A 20,045-nucleotide genomic window follows, 5' to 3' on the forward strand; every position below is an offset into this window, starting at 1 on the left:
ATGGAATATTCACATTCATTGACTTGAATTGAAACATGTGTACATTTACACATTTACACGAAAATTTTGAGAAGGGTACTTGATTTACAATAAGGCCATTGCACAGTACTCCTATGCACACTCCTTTTCAATTTTATTGAGAAAGAATGTAGGTTTACAAGGAGCAATTGTTTATGTAGAAATCATTATCTCTTTCTAACAAAGTATCACAAACAAGCTAGATTACAACTTTAAAGTACGTACTTGCCACTCTTGACTAATTTGATTACAAAGGTTAGTCATGAGCTCATCTAAACATGATGGTCAGCCTAGACCCTAATAAGCTCATCTTTGTTACTTCTCTTCATAAGCAAAGGCTAGAAATCCACTCTGAAACCTTCTTAACTACCTCTTCCCCACACAAACTCATGTCTAATGGTACATGGTAGCTTCATCCAAAAAATTACCACTAAATTAGCTTAATGATAGATTGTTATTCTAGGATTAATTCACTTTGGGTGCATGGATGTCGATGATGTTTGTCTCAAGACTCTTCATGGGTGATCATTGAAAAGCATTGCCCCATAGCTAATGGAGATTGGAAATGTATGTTGTCCCAACATCTTGATAAGTAGTTGTAAAGGCTTTTTGTAATGCACATGATTAATGGATTTGGCCCATTGCTTAACATAGTTGATAGTCAATTATAGGAGGACTTTGTGCACATGTTTTGGCCAACAAGAAACAATAGAATAGGAATATACATAGACATTAATTACAACTAGAACTTGCTATGTGTGAAAAGAAAGCAAGATTCTTTTCATGAGCAGGATGATTGTTTGCTAGTACAAATTTGATGGTTTAGGCAATTGAAGACTAGGAAATGATTTTATTGACTAGAAAATACATTTGATTGCAATATAAAAGCTTGTATATTGGGCTCACCTTTCTCCCTTGTGATTTTTCATTTGATAAGCACAATTACATAGCAAACATTTCCACATGTGGCCCCAATGTTTTTTACATCTTTCCTAGTTTTAGTCAATAACAATTTAGCTCCTTGCATGAAACAACACATGAGAGTTTGTTACCACTAGCTCATGGATTTGCAAATTGCAAATTTCTTCCATTTTAGGGTAGGAACACCAATAAAGTGCCACAAACCCCCTTGCCCCTTCTGCGAGACAAGGATTCAAGTCATTGTGCATTGCTGACAGGGAACGTTGATGATGTCCACCAATAGGTTTGTTTGTTACAATGCAAATAAGGGATTGGATGATGTCCAACATTTTGATTCCATAAAAGGATGAAAAGAACCACTCACACCTTATTTTGTTAGCAAATGAAAGACTCTCATTTTGTTGGTTAGTCAACTTGATCTTTTGACTTATTGGCCCTCATATAGTTGTTTAAAAGACCCTAATGTTGGCAACCCATACATAAGAGATCTCATGCAATTATGAATGACATGATACTAATCCCTAGTGAATGACAATATTCACTTTACTTTCAAGACTTACCCTAAGAAGAACGAGGTGCTGTACCACCCAAAGCGTTGCACCAAACTGACTGTAGCCATGCTCAATTGTTGTCGACACATTCGAAAAACATAGCCAAAGCATTGCGCCAAATTGACTGTAGCCATGCTCAATTGTTGTCGACACATTCGAAAAACATAGCCACAAGGCACAAAAGTGAGAATTGTGTCTCCACTAAAGTACTATCCACACTCATAAAATATAGCCACGTGGCATGGTATGAGACTCGAGGAGGAGTCGAAGGCCATCATATGGGCACCCCCATTATAAGATATTTGCACACATTTATGGGTGATGGGCATGACCAGCAAGTACACAGCCTAAAAATATCAAACCGTCAGGCAAGATGGTGGGTTGAGTGTTCACATTTGCGTTTTGGGAGGGGCTTTGACAACAGGAGAGAGTTCTTAGTCTAGTAAAACAGTATTCGAGAAGCCTGCAGGGGAGATCAAAATCGGCATATGCTTCTCTACCCCCCCAACACCCAAAATAAACATACACGCTGTATTCGATTGCTTCCTTGCTTGTTAGAAGAGGATCATCAGACTGCCACTTCTTCTCTCTCTCAGACAGCCTAAAGCTGGCTTCTAGCTTTGTAGAGTTTTGCTGTAGCTAACGCTGAAGTGGAGGATTTATTTTCTTTCTCTTTTCGGATGTTGATTGGCAGAGGAACTTAGGTGAGAGGAGTAGCTTTCAAAGATCATAATCAGCAGCAGCTCATTTTCAGAGGTGAAAATTTGGGGGAAAAAGGAAGGCGTGGGGACTACTATGCTGTGACAATGAACAGATGAATAGAGAGAGTGATATGGCAGCTTGAATTTGGCTCAGAAGGAAGGGAGGGAGGAAGGGTAGAAGGAAGAAGCAGAGCAGCCCCTGCTCTTGGCTCTGGCTCAAAAGAATGGACAATCCTGTAGACAGGATAGTGACCTCCTGGTCTGTGAACTTCTCCATCAGAGGTTAAAGCATCGCTGCTTTAAAAAGTGAGGGCACACAACCAAAGAGGGACCTTTGGGTAATGGAGGAAGCTGAAGTGATTGCTTGTCCCAAAAATCCTTTCCTGTCTGTACAGTCTCCTTTCTCCCCTCTCTGCCACAGGATAGGTGATTGTAAGGAGTGGGTGTGCGCTATGTTCATCTCTCTCTCATAATCCCCTGTGTAGATTGTATAGCTAGTTGTGGAGCCTGCATAAAAGAACCTTATTTGTCTCTGTGCTAGCTCCCACTTTTTTTCTCCCCTCCCCCCTTTTTCATCCATCCTCTAGAAGATAACGCCTCACGGGACTCTCCCCCAAATTAAACCTTTTCCTGGATTCCTGAGAGAAAGCAGATGCCAAGGGTACCACAATAGGACCCTTTTTGAGAGCCCAAGGGTAAACCTCTTGGGACCTCTGTCAGAACCCCCCCTTCTGTCATCACAAAAGCGTGGTGTTGTACAGAGAGGAAATGAGGTCCGGCCAAGATATGCTTTTCAGCACTCCAGAGGCTGCTAAGTGTTTCCATATTTCAGCAGGAAGTGCACGACAACTCGGCTCTTTTGGGTGCGATGCAGGAAGCAGTTGCGAACCGCTGGAGGACCTACCCTGCCCTCCTCCAGAAGAAATTCACATTGAAGATCGGTGGCTGATCAATGCTAACCTTCTCTTAGTTGGCCCCAAAATTGGAGAGGGAGCATACAGCAAGATTTATGAGGGCAAGTAAGTGCACGAGTTGCCTCTTTTTGGAGCTAGTATTATGGATAAAAGTTTATGAAAACTGCAAGCTTTCAAGTTGGCATCAATGACACAGCAAATGCCCACTTTGCTGTGTCCCCTTGGGACACTTTCTACGATCACAGCAGACGACTTGAGATCTGTTTAGCACTAAACGGGCTTCTGATGGGCGTGAGATCTCAGACTATCACTAATTTGAATGCCTGGTGCAGGTACCATGAAGCAGACGTTGCCATCAAAATAATTCAACCTGGTGAGACTCCAAAGGAAGTTGCCAAAAGGCAATCACGCTTTGCCAGGGAAGCGACGCTGCTTCAGAAAGTCCAGCATGAGTATCTGGTGAAAGTATGTATTTCTGTGAGCATAGCATACCAATACTAATACTATGCACAAATCACGCTGGCCACTGCATATGATGAATTGGTCTATGTGAGATAGCATCTTAACTTTTCTTGTGGAGAACTATTACACATATTTAAGGTCCTATGAACAGATTTTCCTTTCCGAACATTGCTGCATCAGTCAGTATATATAGGGATTTTTGGGGTTTGAATATTGTCTTCCAAAATTTGGTATGAGATGATAGAACATAGAAGAATTTCTATCTTTGTTTTAATGCTTTCCTTCTGGAGTTTATGGAAAGCACTCGCTCTGTTCTGCTGCAAATATTTCTGATGTTCTTCTACACATGAAAGCTCTTACCTGATACTTTTTATTTTGACAGTTCATTGGAGCATGCAAAAAGCCAGCAATGGTGGTGGTTACTGAACTCTTACGTGGCGGTTCTCTCCGCAAGCATCTGATGAATTTGAGGCCAGGTCGCTTGGACCTTGCATTGGCAGTTAGTTATGCCCTGGACATTGCACAAGCCATGCGTTGTCTTCATGCTTATGGTCTGATCCATCGAGACTTGAAACCTGGTATGCCATTGTTCTCCAAATTGGCAATTTCTTGACATACAAGGACAATTGAGATTCAATGGGGTTACACTACGAAATATCATCCCATTATCTTAGGACAGAAGAAGTGCATGAGCTTGTCATGTTATTGAACTTTATGTTAGATCAGGGTATAGAAATTTACTGATAAGAATGCAATAAGACATGTAACTTGCATGTTAACTCAGAAAGACATTGTTTGCTGCTTTGCATTATGAGCGTAGTGGAGGCTGCTATTGAAAACTTTCATGTCTTTCTTCATTATGGGCTGAGTGAAATATGATGCGCTCCTTGTGAAGGTAAGGCAGTGGACAAAAAGGAGTTCTCATACACATTTATGTGGAGAATGTTGCGGCTATTGTAATAGCTCATTTTGTAAGAGGTTTATAAACTACTCTTTCTTACTCTTTATCTTTCTTGCAGCAAGTTGGAACGATAGGTGTAAATGTGAAAATAATGTATGTCACTTTGATTTGCTGTGCTTTCTGCTACTTGTCCTCCCAATCCCGTTGTTGGTGACATCCTACTTCAGTTATAGTGCTGAGAAAATGATTTGAGGCTTGTGTCAGGTGCAACTGGAAACATGAATGAGCAGAAAATAACACACATGAATTTGCAGCCTCAAAACATGCCATTACGTACAAACACCTGATTACAACAGCCTTTGCATATGAATGCTAGCTATGCTAGTGAGTGCGCTGGGGAGGCTGAATAATAATAGAAGGTATGCTAGGTTATAGCACCTCATGAAAAGGTGGCTTTATGTATCCAAAGTATCCCTACTCAAAGGATAATCAGATGTGAAAGGTTGTTTAGAACATGTGTTGTACATGGTAGTTATTTTATTGTAACCGGCCAAGGATCTCATGGATGCAATGGGTGACAAAGGTAAAAGTTGTGAGAAGTTATGTCAGTTGGGTAGGCTTTGGTGGTTAGTTGGTGCCAGGTTGGACCCTAGGACAGTTATTTGGCCACCAAGTGTCAATGGTGGCACTAGGGACTAGGCATTAATCAATTAATTAATGCCAGTCTAAGGGTCAATAGAGGTTGGGGACTACTCCAGGTTGCAAATGGCCTAGCCAATTTAATTATGGATGGGCACATTTAATTTTGGGCAGGGTTAGAAGTGCTGAAATTAATTTTCAGAATTATTTAATGGCTGGATAATAACGAAAATCGGGTTTAGATTCTAGAAGGTTGCTACTTGGCAAAAATGCCCATGCAAATCGAGAAGACATTTTGGGGGTTGGATCTTTGGTCATTTAGGCAATTTTTAGCTGGGGGGAGAGAGAGAGAGAGAGAGAGAGAGAGAGAGAGAGGGCTACTGTTCATTTTTTGAGTAGAGAAACAACAATTCACTGCAGGCGACATCCATCTAGGACCTTCTAGGGGCAAGCGACAATAGGGATACACCTTCCAGGGGGCTGGTAATAGCATTGTTGATTAGGCGACAACATTTTGGGGATGCCTGATAGTAGGTGATTGTATTAAATGCAAGTTGAAGCAGGTATATTTTAGGGTTTTCTTGTGAAGAAACTCAGATTTCTCTCTTATCTTGGCTTTCTCATATCTTCTTTAGTCCATTCTTAGGAGATCTCAGCTTATCTCAACCATTTGGAGCAAATCTCAGTCAGACAACAAAGAGAAATATGCTGTAAATGCTAAATTTTTGTAGAGATTAGGATTTAGCAGCCACTTCGAGGCATGTGCCAATAGCAGAAGGCATCGTAGAGTGAAATCAACACTTGAAATTTGTGAAATTGTCAAGGATTTCAGATATCGAACCATTCATTGTAAAGTTGGGACAGCATTTAGCCAGTTGGGGCTCAATTGGAGTAAGTCTTGGGTGAAAATCAAGGGGCAAATTGCCCAATTTGTTTGCTAATTATTGAAACAGCAAGGGGCTTTTGGATTAGCTAAGGAGATTGTGGAATCTCAACTTGTAATCAATCCATTAGCAATTGAAGATGAAGAAATACCGAAAGGGGTGTCAGTTTTGGGATCAAGGTGCCCATTGTCCAAGGATTTTGAAGGTAAAATGCACATTTCAATTATGTTTATTTATTGATTGCTGTAATTAAGTACTTGATCAGGGAGTTACCACCCTCTCCAAGAAGGAATTATGTTTTGGTGGTTCCATTTTCGGAATACCACTCAATCCCTTGATTTGGTGGACTTGAGGCACTTGATTGCAAGCTAAAGCTTTGTGCTTGTGTTGATTTTTTATCTCAGTTGAGAAATTACAGCAATATGTCTTCATACAGGAGTGATGATGCATCTTTGTATGGACACTCACATCGGGAAGGAGGAAATGCAATGCTTTATGTTGGACAAGGCTCAGACCATGGATAACAAGTTGAAAATGTTGTTGGATAAGATGCAGGGCCTTTAAGGCATAATGATGAGGTTGATGACTAGCAAAAACAATAAAGTAAAGAGGAAATTGATGACCAGTTTAAGAATCGGATGAGGACAGTAGTAAATCTCTTTGCTGAATTGGCAAATGATCCTCAGTTTATTTGATTTATGAATGTTTCAAAGAAGGATAGCAAGGGTAAAATGATGCAATCTTCTACACCATCGGGACAGCAAGGCGCACCAAAGGTAATGCTAAAGGCTTCATTTGAAGCTGAAATTACCTCTACATTGGTGGATACACAATGCCTTTCATGTCAGTTTGTTGAGGTCTTTTCATGGTGTGTGCCAGAGGATGTATCTGCTAAAATTTAGCCTGAGGTTGAGAAGCTAGATGAGATCTTGGTACTCCAGCATACCTTGGCACATAAGAAAACAAAGATCAGGGGTAAAATTTCCAAATTTGGTGAAGTCTTAAAACTATTCACCAATGGATGCAAACTGGATGACTTGGTAGACTATCCTCAGTTGTTGCAACTTTTACCTAGATGTATTTCAGTTTCGGTGGCTCAGTTAGCGGGGCTCAGTCAGGTTCAGTAGAGGAGGGGCTTGGAGCATTGCCTAATGCTCAAGGGGATGTAGCACTTCCACTCCACTAGTTTGAATATCTCTCGTATGTAGTGGATCTTGGATGTATTTAACGTGCATCCAAGGTATTGTGTTGACAGCATGTTTGCTATGGGGTCACTAACCAATATACTAGTCATTGTGAGATGTATGTAGATGGAGTATGGGTTTCACCGCGGCATTAAAACTATACATTTACATCAGTTTAACATGAGCTTTCGTCTCAATTTTTGGGATCAAATTCTGATCAGTTTCAACTCAGTTTTTGATCAGCTTGAGAAACGTTTATGGTCATCTTTTGGGATTAGTTTTGCATCAATCACTAATTAATTTTTGCAATGAGTTTATGATTACTTTGGGATCGCATTTGTAGTAGTTTGGGATGAGTTCTTGGATTAGCAAGTGATCAGTTTATGATCAGTTTATGCTTACTATTCAATGGTTTGCAGCTGGTTCCATGGACAACAGCATGTTAGTAAATGCCATTGATAGTTTCAATCACGGTTTATGTTGAGAATATGCTTTACTATGGTTGTGAAGTCACAACAGTTAAGAAACATGAGTTATGGATGCATCCAATGGGTTTCTAGCAAAGAGTTTTGGATATTTTCTCAGTTTAATATGATATTTGTGGTGGCTGGAAATTTTAGCAGGTTTGGGACATGTAGCATGGTTAGACAGCAGTGGCCAATGTTGTGATTGTGATGTCTTATTCTAGTGCTGCATGCTTTTCATCGGCACAATGCAGTGCAATTGAGGATGATTTTAGGAATTTCAAGGAGGAGCTCTATCACGGGGACGCGAAAATTTGAGATACTTTAATCTTGCCGATAACATTTGATTAAGTTACTAATCAAATGTATAAGGTTCTTAAGCACTTGATGCACATGATAGTTATTTCATGGTAATAGGCCAAGGACCCCGAGAATATAGTGGATGCCAAAGGTAAAAGTTGTGATAAGTTATGCTAGTTGGGCTTTGGTGGGGTCAGTTGGTGCCAATTTGGACCCTAGGATAGTTGTTTGGTCACTAAGTGCCCCTAGTGACACTAGGGGCTAGGCATTAATTATTTAATTAATGCAAGTCTAGTCAATAGAGGTTGGGGACTACTCTATGTTGCAAATGGCGCAACCAATTTAATTATGGATGGGTAATTTAATTTTGGACAAGGTTAGAAGGGTTGAAATTAATTTTTAAAATAATTTAATTTAAAAAATTAATTGAATGGTTGGATAATGCTAAAAATTGGGTTTAGAAGAGTAGAGGAACAACAATTGGCTGTAGGCTACAGCAATTTGGGACCTTCCAAGGGCAGACGACAATAGGAAGACACCTTCTAGGGGTTGGCGATAGCATTGCTGATCAAGTGGCAGCATTTTGGGGATGTCTGACTGTAGGTGATTGCATTAAATGTAGGTTGGAGAAAGCTGTAGGTAGATTTTAGGGTTTTCTCATGAAGAAAATGAGATCTCTCTCTCATCTTGGCTCTCTCGCACCTTCTCTAGTCCATTCTTAGGAGATCTCAGCTTATCTCAGCCATTTGGAGTAGATTTTAGCCATATTTGGTGGATAGTAGAGGAAATTTTGTTGTAAACCGTAAATTTTTGCAAAAATTAGGGTTTAATAGCCAGCTTGGGACTCATGCCAATAGAAGGGATTATAGATTGAAGTCAGCACTTGAAATTTGTGAAATTGTTAGGGATTTCAGATGCCAAGCCATCCATTGTGATTTGGGGCAAGATTTGGCTAGTTGGGGTCCAATTACAAGAAGTCCTGGGTGAAAGTCAAGGGGCAAATTGCCCATTTTGTTTGCTGATTATTTAAATAGCAAGGGGCTTTTGGATCAGTCAAGGAGATTGTGGAATCTCAGGTTGTAATCAATTCATTAGCAATTGAAGATAAAGGAATACTAAAAGGGGCGCTAGTGTAGGGGCCAACAAGGTGTCCATTGTCCAAGAATTTTGAAGGTAAAATGTGCAGTTCAATTATGTTTATTTATTGATTGCTGTAATTAAGTGCTTGATCAGGAAATTACCACCCTCTTTGAGAAGGAAGGTTGGGTCTAGAGAGTGCCACTCGGAGTTGAATGAGATGCCAAGAAGGGGCTGCATTGCAAAACACAAATGTTGCGAGTTGGAAAAAGTCTCCATGCTTGAAGGAGTACAAAGGCCTAGCCACCAAGTCATGACTGAAACATCCAAGGTCCTCAACTAGGTAGAACATGTAGATCTAGGGTATTAATCTGGAAGGTTGCATGGTGATGTCAACCACCCCAAGAAGGCAAAGGGTTGTTGACAGGGTGTTTGAAGAACCGCACGATGAGTAGGGATCCCCTTTGAAGTTGTAGAAATGGGATTCCCCTTGAAGTCTAAGAATTTTGAAACATGAGCCCTCTCTGAATCCCCCTTCGAGAGAAAGATAAAATCTAAAAACTCACGGATCATACCCTCTCTGAATCCCCCTTTGAGAGAGAGGGAATCTAAAAACTCACAGATCATGGCCTTTGGAGTATCTAATGATGAAGGAAGTGCTGCTGGCGGTGCGGAAGAAGGTATTTGGGGCTCCAATGGGCTCGAAGCTAGATAGCTCCTAGAGGTGGCCTCTCAAACTTGAGTAGAAGAGGGATGGGAGGGAGGGGTATCACATAGAAACTCCTCGACGCTCGCATTAGAGTCAGTGTTCGTGGAGCCACACAAGGAAGGAGGGGTAATGTGTAGCTTTTGTGGAGCCACAGGTGGCCAATAGCCTCTGTCTCTCAGTGGAGTGGATTGTGAAGATAAGGAGTGGAAGGAGGCAAACAACCCTTGTTTTGCGAAGGAGCAGATTGTCAAGGAGACAGTACCCAATAGCGAGTGTCTCTAAGTGAGTAGATTGCAGAACTGTTGGCCTTGGAAGCCAATGGACTTGAAAATGGGTGGGAGAAAGCTTTGTACTGCATTGCGGTGGTCTCCAAGAGGGCTTACTACCTCAGTGGGTTCTTAGAGCATCCTTTTGCTCACAAGGGCTTTGTGTGCATCCTGTGTGTCTTATTGCCTTGAGCATAGAAATCTGAAGCCGAAGTAGAATGATCTTTGTGCCTAAATGGGTGAGGTGGCACAAGATGTGCTAGGGGGAAGACACACATACTCCGGTGGGTGGGGAGCAAAGGTTGATGGACACAATCTTCGGTGGTATGACCATTCTTGCTGTAGAGGAGCATCCAATGGTCGGTCCTTCTATTTGTGGAGAAGCCATAGCACTGATGTGCCAAATGTGGAAAGGGAGGGTGGGAGGGAGAAGATAATGGTGTTGTCCCGATGGTGCAATGGAAATAGGATGGGATTTGAGAGTGCTACCGATCCTGCAACCTTTGTCCTCATTGATGAAGAGGATCTTTAGATCTTTGAGCAGCTTTACTCTAATACCCTGTCAAGAAAAGTGACTAGACAGTGTGCACTCATATCATATTAGAGAGATAGTAGGGTTTGAACTTTGCAAGGAGAACCAGTGACTAGACAGTGTGCACTCATATCATATTAGAGAGACAGTAGGGTTTGAACTTTGCAAGGAGAACGGCAGTGTATAGCAAACATTGAGAGAAGAAAACTCGAAAGAAGTGTGAGGGATGATGAACACTAAATCATGCTGATACAATGGAGCAAAGCTCTGAGATGACTGCATTGTTGTGGCTGATCAGGTGGCAGCACTTGAAGGGGATCTGCACAGTGAAGGGAGTGAAGTGTAGTCCTCCAGGTAATAGGGTATGGAGGCAAATGATGAATGGTGAAGGACAGCTGTAGAGGGAGTGGAAGGCAGTCCTTAGGGGTTGTCTGAGTGGAGGAAGAAGATAACCAGCAACCATCATGCCCCAGAGGGTGGAGAACAGCAGGGTGGCCTGCCTATGGCTGAGATGCTGCTGCAGCAGACCCAACAGCAGCAAAACGCAGCATGCAGGGGAGTATAGACTGTCATTGGAGTCAAGTGAGATGCTCGGAAGGGGCTGCACTGCAAAACACAAAATGCTGCCAGCCAGGAAAAGTATTGCCTGCAGCAATCCTGATGACACCAGCCAGCCTGATGATGAACAACAGCTAGGCAGTAGCATTTGCACTGTGAATGCAGTGTGATGTGAATGGAACAGGGCGGCAGGCAGCAGACAGTGACACAGGATCATCCACGAGTCGAGATGCCCTTTGAGTAGGGCTGTAGATAGTAGTGGAGAGGCTGAGGAATAGAGTGGAGAAAATATGTAAGAGTATCAAAGAATGTGCAAGAGAGTGAATGATAAAGAGAGTCTGTGCCCTATTTATCAGCACTGGGCAATCTTGGATGGTGCCCGAGAATGTGGGAGTTGAACCCTTTTTGGGGTTGAAAGTGTGAAACCAGAAGGAATTCAGGAAAAGAAATGAACTTAATGAATGGCTTTCTCAACAAACTACCTTCTCAAAATAGAGCGGGTGAGCGTAGCATAATGGACTATGATGGATGTGACATAGCTCATGCCCTTTGCAGGTCAATTGTCCAAAGTGTCTATAGTCAGAAGTGAATACTTCCGTATGTCTTCTTAATTGGTGCTTGATTGCAATGGTTCCGAGAGAGAGAGAGAGAGAGGGAGAGAGGTGTAGTTCCATATGTCTTCTTAATTGTGTGAGTGTCTCACTTATGTTTCTTCCATAGCCTTTGCACATGTCAGGCTTCTGCCTGGGGGCGGGGGGCACAGAGAGAGAGAGAGAGAGAGAGAGAGAGAGAGAGAGAGAGAGGAAGGCAGGGAGCTTAAAGATATCCTAGATAGAATGCATTTGGAGAGAAAGCTCAGACAGAGGAGGATAGGGCTTCAAGATCTACAGACTTGTGAATAGAGAGAGAGAGAAAAAGAAAGAAAGAAAGAAAGAGAAAGGATGATAGAGAGACTCAAGACCCATTAGAGGGATGCATAAGAGGTCCCTCCACCCTTTGCCAAATGTGGGACAAGAGAGACCAGATCTTCCTGGCCAATGGACATGGCCAATGGACAGGAGATAAAGTTTAATCTTGTGCCAGGAAAATTCCACACTAGTAAAGCTAAAGAAGCATGATGCAGGCACAATCTCTCTCTCTCTCTCTCTCTCTCTCTCTCTCTAACCCTTGTGCACGTGTAGAGGCAAGACTTGATGGCCCCCTTGGCAGAAGAGGCAAGCTGTCTCTGCTTTGGCAGAGCAGCAAAAGGGCTGCAGAATAAGTTATAGCAGGCTGCAGGAGAGAGAACCTCCCTCCCCTGTGTCTTCCACAACTCACACATTCAGGGATAGAAATCCTCCGATTTATCTTGTTAGCAAGGACTGATTTAGGTTCTAGGAGCAGCTTGCATTGGTTGCATCTCCCGTTGCCTCAAGTTTTGGTGTTTTTGGATGACTAGATTTTACTAGCTACTTCTTTGTAAGTTTCTGGTTGGAAATTTTTACTGCTGGCAGATACCTATTTTAATGCTTCCATGTTCACTAAATGTTTTTTTTCCTTGCAGATAACCTTTTGTTGACTTCTGATCTAAAATCAGTGAAACTAGCAGACTTTGGTCTGGCACGAGAGCTGACATTAACAGAAATGATGACAGCTGAGACAGGAACTTATAGATGGATGGCACCTGAGGTAATCTTTTATATTGTTCCAACTCGAAGTCAATCATTTATATGAGAAGCTATAATATTGGCCACACTGGGTTTTTAAAATTGTTACTTGCTCACTTTCATGTTATTACTATCCATGTTGACTTACCACTTCTGGTACAAACTGTACTATTACCTGCATGAAGCTTTTTTTTGCCAGTGTATCCTGTTGGGTCACTTATCCCACAAGCCCTTTTTGCAAATCCTCCATAGATGTCTTGTATTCTGTTGGATCTCTTATTCTAGACATATGTACACGTGCCTTTCCAAATTCTCTCTTTTATCCAGATTAGAGAGCTGCTTTTGTGAATTGTTTTTGTTTAAGAGTGTTGAAAGATTAAGCGAGTTGGGGGATCTTTCCCAACCTCCCAAAAAGATTGGTCATTGATAAACTCAAATGAGTTCAACAAGTATCTAGATTACAAGAAACCAAGTCTCCAAGTTGTTGTGCTTGGATGGTTAAGGCCATTGACAGGTTGTGGGGCCCAAGTCTTGTGCTGTAATAAACTGCACAACACTAGAAAGAAGAGAGACTGCTTCAAAGATAGAGAACAAAGTAGAAAAATCCATATACCAAGACATAAGACAATCGAGTACAACAGGGAGTCATTGGTTGAATGGGCATTGTCACCAGCTCTCTCACTTCAAGAGGACTTCTAAGTAACAGAGTATGTTGAAGATGTGTTTGAGGAGGAGGGAGCTTGGCTATAAATATCCAGTAATTTGGATCAGGTCGGCCAGCATTTGAAGGGACATAAAATGCAAATGGCTAGCCATAAAATGCTAGGTGGCCACAAAACTGGCCCAAGAAAACCTGGTGTCCACAAGTAATGAATGCCCAGCCCACAAGTACAACATAGACTCGCATGAACTGACTAATCTACTAACACCCTCTCTCAGATCATGGGTGATTTGATACAATACAATATGCAATGATAATGACTCATCACAATACATACAACAATGACCACCACAATAGACCATGGATACCCAAGCAATGGGTGATCAAGCCACCACCAATGTTCCTCCAATAGAACTTGATGTCGATGTTGATCACATCAACTCTTAAATATAGAGAAGAATCATAGCAGCTCTCAATGTCTGTTATCAATGAATCTCTAGTAGCATACATGACTATCCTATCAAGAATGCATTTGAGCAAATGTAACCATGGATTCCTTGCCTTTGGCTAGAGTGCCAAAGTGTCCCTCATGAGAGATCAGACTAGGAGCCAATCCTACTCACTGTCAAAAAACAGTCCATGGTGAACTTGGAGTTAATCCCATCTCCAGGGACCAAGATTCAAAACCTACCAAACTTTGGTCAATTCATCAGGGAAGATCCCTCTTTGGATTGAGTGCACCTATATACTTTCATATATGAGGCCTAATTGGCCCACCTCACCACCTTTGCATAGTCCATCTCTAGCATTTGAGAGTTGTGACGAATGATTGCATCTCCAGCACTAGGAAGCAATAAAAAGAGGGGCATCCATGCCCTTTCCCTTCTCGATAGAAGATGATCCCTCCTAGCCCTTGGCCTTCACCTTGGCTAGAGGATCTGAACTGGAGTCAGAGTTGGAGGATGATGACGATCCATTAGACAAGTCCATGTCTTTCTTCTTTTTGCTGCTTCTTCTGCCATGATGCCGCTAACTCCTTGCAATCGTTGCGTAAGTGTCTCTTCTTTCCATAGTGATAGCATTGAGCCTTTGTCGTCAACTTTGTGCCACCCCTCTTTGAAGCTGCAAATGCCTCATCATGTTGAGATGGAATCCTCCCTTGAACCCTCAAGGAAGCCTCATGCTCAAGCAACATAGAGGACGTATGAGTGATGCTCATTGGTGTTGATGATGTTTGTGCCTATAAAGCATTGGCAACTTCATCAAATTATGGAGGGAGCTTATAGAGCATAGTTCCCACAAGATGAGCCTTTGGAAGGGGTAGATTGCATGTACTGAAATTGATCTTACACCTGTTTGACATGGAGTAAGAAGGATTGGGTAGTATCTTTAGGCTCAAACTTCATCAGTTGAAGTTGACTGTAGAGGGTCGCAACCCGCTTGGTTGATAGAGTCTCGTACATCTGTAGCTTCTTCCACACATCTTTGGAGTTGTCTGATAAGAGGTGAATGACGGTAGAACCTCTTTAGAAATGCAATGGAGAAGAGCGGAATATGCACAAGCATCATTTGTATCTCATGTGAGCACAACTTTCTTGTAGTTTTCGCAGTCCCAATCATCTGGAAGAGGAGTTGGGATTTGGGCCCACACAATAGCTCCTAAAACCACATATCACAAGTGCTTTTGCACAAACCATGCTTTCATAACAGCACTCTAGGTTAGGTGATCAAGACCATGGAGTTCATCATCAGTTGAGCAGCAGGGAGGTGCCATTTGGAGAGGATAGGATGAGAAGATAAAGCTAAAAAGAGAAACAAAGAGAGAGAATAGCGAGAACACAACAGAGATTGCACTATTAGGAGTTCACATGCAGTGTAGAGACAGCTGATCATAAAAATGATTGCTGAAATAGGGAGAATCTAATTAAATGCAGCCAAGAAAGCCTGAAAAATCAGTCACCCCACCTGCAGGGATGAGAAGAACTAAAAATGTAGATGTCGGAAAGCAAAACACAATCAATAGAAGCTGATATGAACATACAAGTTCAGGAGGTTGAAAGTTGGATGATCAGCAGCAAATAGGGGTCGCTTGGGCAGAACTGTTGAGGAAAAGGCAGATTTGCAATGCAGAAGTGTGAGTTCAGACCTGCAACATCAGAAAACAGCACCAAGTTCCCGAACATGGATGCTTGGTGCCATGTTAGAAGTGGGCAGCAATGGAAGCTCGTGAAACTGCTGCAATAGACTGCACAATACAAGAAACTGCACAATACAAGAAAGAAGAGAGACTGCAAAGATAGAGAAGAACATTGCAAAGAAAGAACTCTGAAGAATGCTCGAGAAATCGAATCCATATACCAAGACATGACACAGTTGAATGCTATAGTGAGTCATTGCAGCCAAATGGGCATTGGTCTTGGCTCCCTCTCTCCAACAGCACCTGCAAGGAATAGAATATGCTGATGATGTGTTTGAGGAGGCGGGAGCCTGGCTACAAATAGCCAATAATCTGGATAAGGTTGGCCAGCATTTGAAGGGCCATAAAATGCAGCTGGCCAGCCATAAAATGCCAAGTGGTTACAAAACTGGCTCAAGAAAAACTGGCGCCCATAAATAAAGAATGCCCAGCCCACAAGTACAACACAGACTCCACAGGTTGTAATTTGATGATTGGGCACATTGCTTTACGTAGTTTCACTGAAGAATGACATAGCAGTAGTTAAAGAATGAGTCTCCAAGTTGGTGTGATTAGATGGTTAAGGCCATTAGGAGGTCATGGGGCCCAAGTCTTAAGTCTCCCTTCCTTGGGAGGGGTTCATTTGTGGTTATCGTGATTGGGTGTGACTCTAATCCTTTTATCCAGGAGGACTCCATTTGCAACCTTGTACAGTTATTCGCAGGATTGTGAGTGAAAATTTTGTAGGTGTTGCTGTCAGCATCTTGGACTGATGCTCTATTTCTGTCACTTCCCTGGACTTAGGCGCCCTTCCTTCTGTGGAGGTTGCTGTGTTAGGGCTAGAGAAAGCCTGCAGCAAAGATGCTCACCAGGAAGCTACGTTATACATGGGAAACCATGCGACATTGGGTTGAACGAAATTTAGTTATTCAGATTGTTACAGTTGTGGCCATCTATATGAAGACATTTTGATACATTAAGTGCTACGAGAGGAAACAATAGTCCTTCCTGATCTCAAAGCTGGCTCTCAATCACTCTGACAGTTTGCACTCACAACTTTGTGCCAGTCAACAACAAATAATGAATAAATACATCAAGTAAAGCATAAAATGAATTGACAAGTAAAATGAGCAACACTAATTGCTAACTTTTAAGTAACACCAACTGCTGCTACCCAGGATAGTGGTACCTGCTGTCATCCTTCATAATATTAAGTAATGGTAATCATTATCACTCGAGTAATGTTAACTGCCATTACTCTTGGACCCACCAAGACGGTCAGGGTCTTTAAAGGCATAAAATTTTCTTATATATCCGTACAGCATATATATTCCTTACAGGTTAACATTGGCATTACAATCAGCTGGAGGTCTTCAAAGTATGTTTAACGGGGGGTGTTTGCACAATCTTATTATGTTCATGAACTTGGAATTTCTGCAGCTATATAGCACTGTTACTTTGAGGCATGGTGAGAAAAAGCATTATGACCACAAGGTTGATGTATACAGCTTCTCCATTGTCATGTGGGAGTTACTCACAAATCGGATGCCATTTGAGGGTATGTCAAATCTGCAGGCAGCATATGCAGCTGCTTTCAAGGTAATGTGCTGGTATAGTTACGGTACATGTTTCATCTCATTTTTGAGGCAAGGTGGAGTGAACTGCTTTCTGTTTCTGTGGTAGTGAACTATGCAGTACTGTAACAACTCGCTTCAAATATCTTTAGTTTGGCCAAGTAATGGGAAGGTCTTTACTTATAACACTGAATAGTGTCATCTGTTCCCTCATACTTGCTTGTTCTGAATTTTCTCCTACTTGGATAATATTGTAGTTTTTACATGTACAATGCAGGGCACAAGACCCTCCCTTTCAGAAGATTTAGACCTTCCCAGAGATCTCATATCTATCATGCAATCTTGCTGGGCAGAGGATCCTCAAGAGCGTCCTAATTTTGATCAGGTTGTAGACATGCTTAGCTCTTTCCGGACAGCCCTCTCTGCACCGAGGAGCTCCACTGTTCAAATGCAGATTATCTCCAAAAGTATGCCTGTCTCAAGGAAGCTATCAACCAAAACCTCCTCGAAGGACAAGGAGACTGAGAGTAGCAGTCCCACTTTGTCAAATAAATCACGGCGTGCATTCTCTGTGTTCTTTGGTCGATGTCTTTTTGCAGGAACAGGTGAAAGTCTCATGTAATGCCCCTCCACCCCTCCAAACCAAACCACACCCCTTCCATTCAGGAAGAACTGAATATCACATTTTTGGTTACCGTGTGCTGATGAACCCTTCACACAGCTTGGCATCCTTTGATGATCCCAAGAACCAGGCAATGTGGTACCTCACTTTTAGAAAGTGCTTGCCTTTGTACATTGTAAAGCGTATGCATGAACAATGCATTCAACTGTCATCTCCAAATGGAGTGGGTTTTGTTACAAAGGGAGTCACATGTAAAATTCTGACGAAGTCCATAATACAGAAGCAAATCCCAACAGTAACTTATTTCTCCTTGTTGGGGAGAATCACAGAAATACTAGTATTCTACTCCAGCAGAGTTATGTTGATGTGCTTCCATACATAGACAACTAGTTTGGCAGTCCCTTTATCAATTAAATGATGGATAGATGACTGGAATTGGCCAAGAGGCCTGTTGGATTGATGTTTGGTAATAGAAGAATGTTCCTATGGACCTTCAGAAGCATATGGCAGTACACTATATCCACAGTAAGACAAGGCAACTAACAGATTAACCCAAATAATGTGTTTACCAATGTAGTTGTTACATGTGTTAGCTGCAATCTGAATTTCCCTATAGAAGACTTGGTGAATGTAAAATCAGATAACAGAGGCAATGTCATTAGCCTTTATTTCTTATCTTGCGACAAACTCTAACCCCTCCTCTAGGCATCGATGAATATGCTTTAACTTTTGAGGATCCCTCAGCATTAATCCAATAGTACCTTGGAAGCAATTTACTTGGATTTGTCTTCTCCTTGTAGTGTTCTACAATTTGCTCCATTTGAGTTATTGCCAATAAATACTAATCAACAATGATGACCTTATGACATTTTCAGTGTGTTTGTACATTGCTAGGTTAGACACTCATTGTGGTTATGATTATGCAAGTTCCAATTGCATTGTGACCTTAAAATGTCCATTACCTTTTTGAGCAAGTGATAGGAGCGTTGGTGACAACAGTCTACTATAGATATGGTTGTAAGTTCCATACCAAAATCAGGCAAGTCCACACACACACACACACACACACACACACACACACACACACACACACGATGTTTCTATGACATGGATAGATTTCTATCATCAATATGCAGTTACGAAATTTGACACTATATTAGCAATTTTGTGGGTTTGGGTGCTAAGGTGTTGATACACATAATACTTGAACCCATCTCATCATCTCTTAAGCTTGGTTTCAGTTCTAAAATGGTGAATTTTGCGCCTATTGGATTTTGGCATGAAATTATAAGTTCAAGGACTAAAATTATTAGAATGTACGAGTGGCATATTTGAATAGCTTGTTGACTAGTTAAATTCTCTTGTTATAGTGATGTAAAAGATTGTAAACTGGTGCTGTAATCTCTTTGTTTTATATAATGTTGATATGAGCACAAGTGCTTTTTGAGAGAGGTATGTTGCTCTCATAACTTACAAGATAACAAGAATTTGATTCTCTGTCGTAACAAGATTGATTACAAGGTTAGACAAAAGAAGACTAAAATTTATGCAAGACTTGAATTGTAGAGGGCTTACCTCGTAAGAGCCTTGAAACTAGTGTTGGCTAGATTGAGGGGCTTGTAGCTTGAGATCCCTATTTATACTTAGACACTTGTAGCATTACAAGGGAAGATTCTAGGCTAGCGCTGCCATATGCAATGACATTAAGAATGGCAAGCATTGTTGGCATAAATGTGTATATAAGCTTTGATTGAAGTGTTGGTGGCAAATAGAGTTTTTGTTGAGAAATGTCAAAAATTTTGAAGGTAAAACCAAGGCCTTCTCTATCTTGAGAATTTGTGACATCACCTTTCTTCTAGTGTCAAGTTTTACAAATATGTTATGTCTTTGCACGGGCTTTGGCTTCAATGGATGTTTGATGAAACTCACATGCTTTGCTAGGTGCCCATATGAAGTAAGAGATTAATTTTCAAGTTCTTGCACTTGCATCCTATCCTTTCCAATGCACAAGGTACTACAATTTGACTCATGAGATCCTTGAATTAAGAATTGTCTCCACTTTATATTGTTGATGATCTTGTATTTCAATTAGTGGTGGTTTCAAGGTTCTCCTTGGAAAACTTGATGTATGATGCGTTTAAGACCAACACATAGAACATTAGATGGATTTTCTTAGATTGGGGTAGTTGTAGATAATATGCATTTGGATTTATTTGGTTAATAATCTTGAATAGATCAAAGTTTCTAATAATATTGCGTAGAAAAATGACGATTTCGGTAAGAGC

General features: G+C 41.4%; 1 protein-coding gene across 3 annotated transcripts; it reads left to right on the forward strand.

The window, feature by feature from the left end:
* Positions 1–1,901: 1,901 nt before the first annotated feature.
* Positions 1,902–18,059, forward strand: LOC148014260 (serine/threonine-protein kinase STY13-like). 3 transcript variants are annotated; one of them, XM_087666840.1, is made up of 6 exons: positions 1,902–3,210; positions 3,438–3,570; positions 3,950–4,145; positions 12,625–12,749; positions 17,005–17,163; positions 17,248–17,410. In XM_087666840.1, the coding sequence occupies exons 1-6, from the start codon at positions 2,960–2,962 to the stop codon at positions 17,248–17,250; spliced, it is 867 nt and encodes a 288-aa protein (XP_087522966.1). In that variant the 5' UTR covers positions 1,902–2,959; the 3' UTR covers positions 17,251–17,410. The 3 variants fall into 3 exon arrangements, with proteins under 3 accessions (XP_087522966.1, XP_087522965.1, XP_087522964.1); XM_087666838.1 differs by lacking the exon at positions 17,248–17,410 and adding an exon at positions 17,416–18,059 and having other exon boundaries at positions 1,905–3,210; XM_087666839.1 differs by lacking the exons at positions 17,005–17,163; positions 17,248–17,410 and adding an exon at positions 17,416–18,059 and having other exon boundaries at positions 1,903–3,210.
* The last annotated feature ends 1,986 nt before the right edge of the window (positions 18,060–20,045 follow it).

The sequence above is a fragment of the Lygodium microphyllum genome, chromosome 25 (genome assembly GCF_053477565.2).
Source record: "Lygodium microphyllum isolate KBCC chromosome 25, Lygodium_microphyllum_v1.1.10, whole genome shotgun sequence".
In the NCBI taxonomy this organism is placed as follows: domain Eukaryota; kingdom Viridiplantae; phylum Streptophyta; class Polypodiopsida; order Schizaeales; family Lygodiaceae; genus Lygodium; species Lygodium microphyllum.

What these genes read in the sequence shown, in the direction of transcription:
- LOC148014260 (XM_087666838.1), top strand. Translation starts at nt 2,960, where the DNA reads ATGAGGTCCGGCCAAGATATGCTTTTCAGCACTCCAGAGGCTGCTAAG. An exon ending in ATAGATGGATGGCACCTGAG is followed by an intron (nt 12,750 to 17,004) that starts GTAATCTTTTAT and finishes GAATTTCTGCAG; the next exon opens with CTATATAGCACTGTTACTTT. An exon ending in CATATGCAGCTGCTTTCAAG is followed by an intron (nt 17,164 to 17,415) that starts GTAATGTGCTGG and finishes TGTACAATGCAG; the next exon opens with GGCACAAGACCCTCCCTTTC.